The sequence below is a fragment of the Electrona antarctica genome, assembly GCF_951216825.1.
Source record: "Electrona antarctica genome assembly, chromosome: 8".
In the NCBI taxonomy this organism is placed as follows: Eukaryota; Metazoa; Chordata; class Actinopteri; order Myctophiformes; family Myctophidae; genus Electrona; species Electrona antarctica.
In genome coordinates this window covers 12,137,897-12,147,583 of record NC_136789.1, presented here as the reverse complement: position 1 = coordinate 12,147,583, position 9,687 = coordinate 12,137,897, and the positions used below count along the sequence as shown (strand labels likewise).

At 41.1% G+C, this 9,687-nt stretch overlaps 1 protein-coding gene across 1 annotated transcript; it reads right to left on the bottom strand.

Annotated features, from left to right (window-relative positions):
* Positions 1-710: 710 nt before the first annotated feature.
* rcc1l (RCC1 like) lies at positions 711-9,617 on the bottom strand. The gene is made up of 12 exons (XM_079508064.1): positions 9,386-9,617; positions 6,965-7,247; positions 5,990-6,119; positions 5,714-5,842; positions 5,190-5,256; positions 5,045-5,096; positions 4,485-4,569; positions 3,393-3,574; positions 2,758-2,845; positions 2,187-2,360; positions 1,900-1,985; positions 711-1,642 (listed from the first exon to the last, which is right to left on the bottom strand). Exons 1-12 carry the CDS (start codon positions 9,508-9,510, stop codon positions 1,565-1,567), a joined length of 1,479 nt encoding a protein of 492 aa, XP_079364190.1. The 5' UTR covers positions 9,511-9,617; the 3' UTR covers positions 711-1,564.
* Between the last annotated feature and the right edge of the window lie 70 nt (positions 9,618-9,687).

Below are 9,687 nucleotides of genomic sequence, written 5' to 3'. Positions count from 1 at the left end.
ATTTATATATCGATATCAGCTCTGACATTTATTTCAGACCTGCTCTAACATGACACCATTGAACGAGTACCTTATTATAAATACCTCGGGATCTGGCTGGACGAGAAACTTACTTTTAACACACACATTGAGATTTTAGCAAAGAAATTGCGAATGAAGCTTGGCTTTTTTTACCGAAACAGATCCTGCTTTCCTTGGCCCACTAGAAAGAGACTAATTTAAGCACTTTTCATCTCCGCTTTGGACTACGGGGACATTATATACAGAAACGCATCAGCTACCACTCTTAGACCCAGTTTACCACTCTGCCCTCCCTTGCGACAAGAAGAGACCAACACTGGTTTTTATTTATCTATAAAGCTCTAATTGGGAACTCACCTTCTTAATTAAACTCTCTTTTACAATGGAAAACTATTTCTTATCATACACGCTCTCAAGATTATTTGATGCTTGAGACCATACATACCTCCACTACTTCTGGAAAATCTGCTTTCAAGTGCGCTGCCCCACACGCTTGGAACACCCTACAAACTTCACTAAAGTACAGCTCTCTTCCTTCTCTATATCGCTTTCAACTTGATATATCAACGTTGGTAAATATCAACTGTACCTGTTTTAATTGAGTTGATCACTATGTAATGTTCCTTTATTATTACCAGTAATTTACTTTATTCATCTATGTTTTGTTTTCTTTGTCCCCCCATTGTACATTGTTGATGTGTTGTAATCTCGGCACCACTGAAAAAGAGGGTCTCAGCCCTCAGTGTGTTCTCCGAGAACTAAATAAAGGTTGAAATTAAATGAATAATAATATAGCTTCAGATTAGTTTAGACAGACGTGAAACCAGAGGACAAAGACGTTCCAATGACCAATCGAAAGCTTGTATGCAAATCTCGGAACTGCTCCTCTCCGCCCCAAAACAGTGGTAAAGTTTGCCGAAAAAACAAGCATACTTTGACTTATAAATACATACATTTAATTTGACCAAATCAACAATCTGTTGGAATGAAAACCTTCAACATTCAAACTGTGTTAATATGAAAAAAACAAAAATCACACAAAAAAAGGACCATTTTGCCATGCTCGATCACATGTTTAAAATGTTTGGGATTTTTTTTAATAATTTTGATTTTTTTAAAAACAAATCTTCTAGGGGTCCCTGGCACGAACTCTCTTCAGTTGGGTCAGTCCACGACCAAAAACAAAAAAGTTTGAGAAGCACCACTGCCAACCAGGCGTAGATGGCTAGCTACACAGCTGAGATTAACCGGCCTCCTCCTCACCACACATACAGTTGAGTGCTCTGACACTGCACTCGACAGTTGCCTGAGAAGTGAGCCTCCGGTTGGCCTGGCTGGCTGCATTCTGAATGATATCAGTGCAGGAGCGAGAGGAGGGTGCGGGGGGGTGCGAGGGGGGGCTAGTAGGGTCCCCCCCGCCTGCCCTGTGGAGAACAGCTGGCTCAAATCACTCAGTGCTCTAAAAACCAGCCCAGGGCCTCGTAAGGCAAGCCCACTCCCTGCAGTGTGCAAACATCACGTTGTCCATGCTAGGAAGAGCGGCTCAGATAAGGGACTTGACCAGCGCCACCGTGTGGTCTACGCCACACGCTACATCCATCACATGACCCGGCACGGTCACCTGGAAGAAACAGCCATGGTGGGGGGGAAACAAAACAGGTTTGGGGTATGCTCAGTTTTGGTTGCTGTCAGGCAGAAACCTCTTATCTCCATATTTTGTTTTTGTGGGCTTCGCTGCCACGTTTCGAATTGTAGATCTGTACATTTTATTAACAGTTTTGGACGTACGAGGTCTCCACCCGACAGACAGACATGAAACATTACTGACTTTATTGCTTTGCTGTTACTTATTTATGTTTATAAATGAAGTCATCTTACTCGCCATGGGAAGTACTGATCCTCTTTCTTCCCAATGCCCAGGCAGCCTCGCACATTCTTTCCCCACGCAAACAACTCTCCTTGATCTGGAAAATGACACGGTCAAATATCATCTCTGACCTCTATCGACCATTGACATGGCAGCCATTTTGCTCTTACATCATACATACTTGGGGATGGGGAAGAACCACACCCCCAAGAATAATATTAATATAAAACGAAATAATATACTGTAGGTGACGGCATAACAATTGATGAATGTCACAAATGAACACTAATCATCTCACCTGTGACTGCAGCAAAATGACTGAGTCCACATCTGATGCTCCTGACAGCCACAGATGGGTTGAACTCAGACTGTCCAAACAGCGTCTGGGGAATCATCTCAGGGGTTGAGGATTCGTTAAGCTCTGGTCCTTTTCCAAGGATGCCATAGCCCCATACGAACACCTCTCCTCTGTCTGGAAATGTTGCACAAAACAAAATGGCACTTTCAAACACAAAACTTTCAAACACAAAACAAGTGTTTTTCGGTTTTAACTTTCAATATTATTCGGAACATATTTGATGCTAAAAGGAGACAAAAGATGCATGGGCTTATTATATTCATTATTAATTTGGTATTTGTCAATTTGGTATCCAGCAATTAAAAAGACAATTAATTACATCACCAGAGTCTGCATTTTTTATTACATTGTAGCACAAAGTTTCATAGTATTGCGACTTCTGTTTTAGTGTGGATAGTAAAAACAGTTTGTTTTAATGTGAATAATCGCTCTAAAATCCAGTTTCTTTTAACTTGGATAATCACTCTATGGAGTTTCAGTGTGGATAATTAGCTACTTTGACTCAACTGACCATTGAGAATGGCCACCTGTGTTCCTCCGCAGGCTGCCTGGACCACTTTGCCAAGCCCTTTCAAAGGAATATGTCGAGGAGAGTTCATCTGACGGAAAAGAAGCATATAATCAGAGCTCAATAAACAGAAGACAAAATGCATATCATTATGTCAATCCATATCATGGTATGATGTGATGCCAGAACACATTTAGATATTTTCTATACCTGTACAAAACCATACAATACCCGTTACAATTATTTGGGGGGAAAAATAGAAATGTTTTTTATTTGCTCTTTTTCGAGCGGTGCTATAGTCCCTCCTATGCCCAGCTTTCCGGGTTTGTGTAAACACAAACATTGGCTTGTGATTGGCTGATCACGCCATAGCGATGATTTGATTGGCTGAGCAAAGTACATGAAGTGATTGGCCGGAATAACATTTTGAAAAAAAAATCATAAATAGTAGTATAAGACAGGGCTTTAATGATGAATAGATTCAATTATTACAAAACAATCATTTAGAATGTGTTCACGTTGATTTACAAAATATGGTATATAATATTGTATAACTGTATATACTGTAAAGGATAGCATCCTCTCTAAGAGAATAAAACATTCTCAGTAGCAGCCCTGCATGCGGTGAGCCCTCATACCTGCGTAGCCTCAGTGATCGCAGCCAGCTGGCGGTACTCAGAGTTGCCCCAGCCGTAGAGCTGTCCGTCTCTGGACACAGCCAGGCTGCAGTCTGCGTAGGTGTTGATCTGCTGCACCTCCACCCCGCACAACTCCCCTCCAACCTGGACCGGCGTGGAGCTCATGTTGTGGTGTCCCAGACCTGGCAGGGGGGGGATTGTTTGAAAAGGGGAAAATGGCAGATCTGAAAGCATCTGAAAGTCTAGGTGGATCAGCTTGATACACTGATGTAAGCAGGGCAGTTGTAGCTAATTCACTTAATAAAGCAGCATTTCCCAACCTGTGGGTATTGCAAGTGGGCTCCCAAATAATTGGCAAAACACTACACTTTTAATGATAAAAAATGTAAACATAAATAAAAACATTGGCATCTTTTCTTTAAAATTCGGAATTTAAAGGTATACCACAGTGGTTCCATTGATCCACGCCAGAACACAATCGATAGATAGATCATTAAAATGAACATGCTCTATAAATACCACTTACATTCACTGCAGGATGTGTTACATCAACGTGTGCCAGTGTGGTCATGCTAAAAAGTGAGAACTAATGCAAATTGAGTAGTTCATTGTGTAGTTGCTCAATAGATTGATGAGTAGTTGCTAAATCTAACACACCCATTATCATTTTTATTAGCTGCCGCTGGTAATGCTTACTCTGGTGTACATTTTATTTGTCAAGCTTCGGAGAGAAGATAGAACACTGTATAATTCTGAGCTGTAATTGAATGTATCATGTGAATATAAACATGCTGTAAGCGTAAAATGTCTTATATACGGTACCCATGAGGGTTGGGCACTTTGTATGCACTATGCAGTACACAAAAATAAACATACAATCAATCAAATCAATCATGTAGCAAGCTCAGCCTTGGCCTTTCGATTATTTTTAACCTTTATATAGCAGCACACTAAAACAAATTGATGCAAAAGTGCCCTAGGGTTTAGTAACTTTAGTTCCCCTTTCAAAATGTGTAGCCTGCTTAGGAATCAAATGTTGTACGTTACAGGACTACTATTTTAGACTCAGCCAGGGATGAAACAAGAACTGACCCGTCTGTCCGTCAGCTCCCCATCCACATGCATACACCTTCCCAGTCTCGGTGAGGAAAAGACTGTGGTCTTGTCCACACACCACCTAGAGGAAACAGAAAACACACTTACACTTCACTGTGAGACAGATCTGATCTGAGCAGATCTGAATCCTTATCGTTGCTGTAGGGCAGAAACTCCATATTGTAACTTTTGCTGTTTTTTTTTAAATGAATGCCTTACTGGATTACTTGAGAATATCATACTACAGCATCACACAAATGCATCAAAAGTAGCGAAGTGAGGCGTTTGTGGTTGTCGATCTGCTACTTTTGCTAGTTGCCAGTTAATTTGTATCTCGAAAAGTAATTGTTTTGGACATAATGAGGTTTCCACCCAATAGCAACGATTTATAAAACCTGAATTACACATTGTCGTACGAAAATAGCCGATCTACAGTAAAAGCTCATAATGCGTCGCATCGTGGCGAGCTTATAGATCATCTATTGTCGTTAATTCCGCATTGTCAATGCATGACTGAAGCTCTGTCTCATTACTCCAGATCTAAGGGACGTACATACCTGGATGAGCCTCTCATCGAAGCCTCGGACCTTGTGAATCACATGACTTCCACTGGGGGGTGAGAACGTGAACAACAGAGATAATTAAGCACAAAGAAAGCAGGGGTGCTTTTTGTGTTTTTGTACTGCATGCATTGAGATTTACCTGTAGACTTCGTCTTCAACTACCGGTCTCCCGCACTGTCCATAAGCATTATTTCCCATGCTGAAAGCTTAATGTGAGAGACAAAATGGATAAAGGGTTAGAGATCGAGGGCAGGCTTTATTTCCATTGATCTACAGAGTTAATAGGCTCTTTCCTTGAGGATATAATTTGATATGCAATAACTTGATGGCCATAGCTTAGTGGCCTGGTAATCAGAGGTCTGGGTCATTGGTTCATTCCCGCGGCCTGCCCAGTAATTACGCGTTGAATCCCCCCCCCCCCCCTTCTGTTTGGCATTTAGGCTTCGTAATACAGTAAAAGAGTGCACAGGGCAGATATTACAAATAACTGAAATATACCAAGAAATGACTGGCATTTTTTGAATGTACAGTATGAACATTTTTCAACATGGACACAACTATGACGATTATGACAAAAATAATTGTGATTATCTCAAATAATTGCGATTAGACAATTATGTAATAATTGTTGACAACCCTAAGCATGCATCATCATCATCTTACCGCCCTCCAGGTCAGTGAGTACCAGGGAATGAGCGCGGCCACAGGCCACCTGCAGCACTCTGGTCTCCTGGGGCTTGCGGAGCGGCAGAGCTACCGGTGAGGGCTCCAACACGTAGTCATAGCTCTTTTCTGCTCAGAAAGACAGAGGAGGACATGACAAGAACATAAGAGGATCATCACAATTGAATGTTTGAAGAGTATCAAATGCAGTTGATTTTAATTTCCAAAAAAGCCAGTTAAACAAGAGGCTGAGTGATAAAATAATGTCTCTCTCACGGCGATCATGTTGTGTCCGCTGAAAGCCCAGCTGAGAGTCCTGGTTGAGGCCCATGCCCCACAGCTTGGTCACATCTCTGGTGGACGAGGCCATGAGAGTGAATCCATAGCCACACGCTGCAGATGAGATCTATGAATGAATGAATGAATGAATGAATGTTTATTTCGAACTCTTTTAAATAAAAATGACAATAAAAATACAAAATATACAATAATGCATTAAAAGAAAAGAAAAGTTAAAACAAAAGCAAAACGAAATATAGTACAGTTCGAAAAGGAGCAGGAATGAGCTTATCTGGTCCTACCCCTAATTATACAATTTAAAAATAAACAAATGTGTCAAGGTTCCCTTTATATTATATTATGATTTGTCTATTTATTTTAGCACTAAGTGGAACCATAATGTACCCTCAACCCCCCCTCCCCCCCTCATGCTTCTTCTCTGTAGCTCATAAGCAAAGTATATTTAAACCTCTTCTTAAACAGTGCAATAGTTCCACTATTTTTAATTTCATCATATGGAGAGAACACTGATCAACCTGTTATCAGAAATAAACCATATTCACACGGCGGCCGCCGGCCATCTTGCCATTAAGTTCATGAAATGCCACGCTGTTTTTTCAATGCAAAATGCCAACGTTACATGGCCACTGTGTGAATATGGTCTACACATTGAAGCATTTCATTCGATTTAATTAAGACCTGATCAAGGTCCGATTTTACAAATGCCTTCTAAATCAGTAGTTTTTTCGTGCCAAGGACCCCCAAACTGATATGTATTTGGCCACGTGGAGCCCCATCTGAAAATGTTTTGTGCCAGTGACCCCCCCCCCCCCCAGAAGAGAAGATTATGTGTTAAATCAAAATTATTAGCCTTAATTGTTTTTCTTAAAAAAGATAGAAGTAAGACTAGAAGATTAGAGTTGTGTCTGGCAAATTCTGTAAGCAAATTCTGTAAGCAAGTGTTAATCTAACCTGGTCTTCAGTGTCCAGTCTGTATGGAGAGAACTGGTATTTCTTGGGTTTCTTCCTGCCAGTGTCAGGCGCTACAAAGCTGGGGATACCTAGAGCACCTGTGTAGCTGAATCCCCACACAAACACTTTGTGGTTCGGTTTCCTGTGCTGGCCAACATACTGAAAAACCGGACCATCCAATTTCTCCCGTGATTTGGATGTAACGTGATTTGCGTAACAACGAAGCCCAAGCCCCACTCTTCTCCCGGACGGGGTGCACAGTCGAAGACACGGCAACGCCATCCTGCACAGACAAAAAGAGCAACACCCGTGTTGGAGAGCTTCTCTATTACCTTAGAGAGAACTCACATATTAGATGAAGGACTGTATATAGGTAGCTGGTTTAAGGAGGGACAAGCTGAGCTGTCAATAATTTAATCCTAGTGTTTCTCGGTCAGTCCCTGGCAAGCTAGATGGGCGTTCGCAGATGTTATTCTGTGCAAGTAGGTCTCGGGAGTGAATCAGTATTAATATTATTAAGGTTAGCTGAACTCAGATATATTCTACTCTTATACTAATATAATATACACTACTGCACAGCGGTTTATATAAGGCGATGTGACGTCATACTGTGACAACACGATTTCATGTTAGGCCTTGTTTCCTTGGCAACAACCTGAGTTTGAATAAAACTGAAAGAAGATACATACACAAAGGGGTCAAAAGTAAAACAAAAAAATCACACCCGTGTGAACTGAGTGGTGCAAGGTCTATATAGCCTGATCAGCTGTGGTCTGACGTAATGTCAGTGACCATAGTAACCATGCTCATTCTTTTGGGCCCCACGTACAGGTACACACAAACACGGATACAAACAAAGCTGGTTGTTGGAGTGGTTTGCACCACTCAAAAAAAGAAGGACAGGAGGGCACCAAAACCATCTGGGTACTAGCGTCAACTGGGCACCAAAACCATCTGGGTACTGTCTAAGGACATGTGGGCACCTGGACAAGTGTGCACTTACGGTTACGGGTGGATATAACTGGGCACCTGGAAAGGCTAGATCCATATATGGAGAAATAGGGGTGATCAGGTCCAGAGCCCAGGCAGAGGCTTTTGTGCTGGTTCTGGACAATGTGTCCCTTTTATGCCCATATATGGAGTTCTTTGTCAAGCATGCCAAATGAGGCTTTTGTGCTGGTTCTGGACAACCGGAAGTGCACTACCAGTACCAGGTTGTTCCACCCATCTGTCTGTGTCAGTTCTGGACAACCGTGGGTCCGACCGACTCGACACCGGGCACTGCACTCCCTGTGGTGGTGTGGAACGTGGTGGGGCGAACGGTTCTCGAGTTACACATACAGACGTACATAGACATGGTGGAGATAGATATAGCATGCTGCTTTGATGCTGTGATATTTAACCCACTGTTCTTTTAACAGTAGGCTACTATTTATCTTTTTTCTCTCTGCGATCATGTCAAAACGTTGTGAGAGCAGTGTTTCTCAAATGGGGTTAATACGGGGTACATGAAGGGAATAGAAAGTGTGAGAGAAAGTAGAACAAATATTTTACTGTTATGTTGACAAACATTGTATGCACCTGCTGTTAATACCAAAATTGTATTAACAAATACAAAAGTAAACTGTTATAGCGTTGCTGTCGCCTGTTGGGCAGAAACCTATCTCCATATTCTAACTTTTTGTGTTTTTATTCCGTAATTAATGCCCTACTTGATCTTACTACAGCGTCATCAAAAACCACACAAGTAGCAGATCCACAAGCTCAAAACGTGGCGCAAAACGACACATTTTGAGCTTGTAGATCTGCTACTTTGCTGTTTTTGCTGAATTTGAATCCTGGTACTATGAGGTTTCCACCCGACAGAAACCTCATAGTACTAAAACTGTTAATTTGCAGGAGACGATGGAATAGAAAAGCAATACTTATTTGCTGTTTGCTGTTGTGCTTTTTTTTTTTGAATTTGAACATAAATACTTGACTTACTGAAATGTTATGTCCACAGTTTCAAATAAATATACCCAGGAGGCAATCACTGCAACTCTTTCACTCCATTTCTTATTTGTACCATTATATTCTTCAAAAGGTGGGCCATTCATAGCATCACCATAGCTCTCACCATGGTTAAAACTGATGGTGACACTTTGCCTTTAGAAACATTACAGTTTTAATACAATCCCAGTTGATATAATCACATTCGATTATGTGTGTAGCCTGACTACATGTCAATTTCTTCTCTTGTTCTAGCCTTAGATCAAGACTATCAGTCTATCATAGATGTATTTGATCGATTTTGATATTTGCAGATATGCCAATATGTTTTGATATTTACACAAATGCAAAGATAATATTCATAATTGATTCAATGCTACTCTTGTCCAATAAATAAGCCTCTACACAAGGTTAAACACATATACATACCTGTGCGGATTCATTCCAGTGTATTCCTCCAAACACTGTTGTACAGTACAGTCACTCACAGTGTGAACAGCAAATAGTATAAATGAGTTGTCTTGTGGAGAAAAATAAGTGGGACTTATAATCATTCATATTCAGTCATAATATTATCCATCCATTATCCATCATGCTTTCATGATGATGATCAATTCACTTCCTCTGTTTTGTTCTTCTACGCCTCCTTGGAAGATCGGACAAAAAAATATGAAGCATACCGTCCGCCACCTACTGGCAGGAAGCATGCACTGACGTATAGTTCCTATTAA

Excerpts from the sequence above, each read along its gene's own strand:
- rcc1l (XM_079508064.1), bottom strand. The coding sequence starts at position 9,510 with ATGATTATAAGTCCCACTTATTTTTCTCCACAAGACAACTCATTTATA. Across the intron at positions 3,575-4,484 it reads GGGAGCTGACGGACAGACGG|GTCTGGGACACCACAACATG; the intron begins GTCAGTTCTTGT and ends CCCCCCTGCCAG. Across the intron at positions 1,986-2,186 it reads TCATTTTGCTGCAGTCACAG|ATCAAGGAGAGTTGTTTGCG; the intron begins GTGAGATGATTA and ends GTCATTTTCCAG.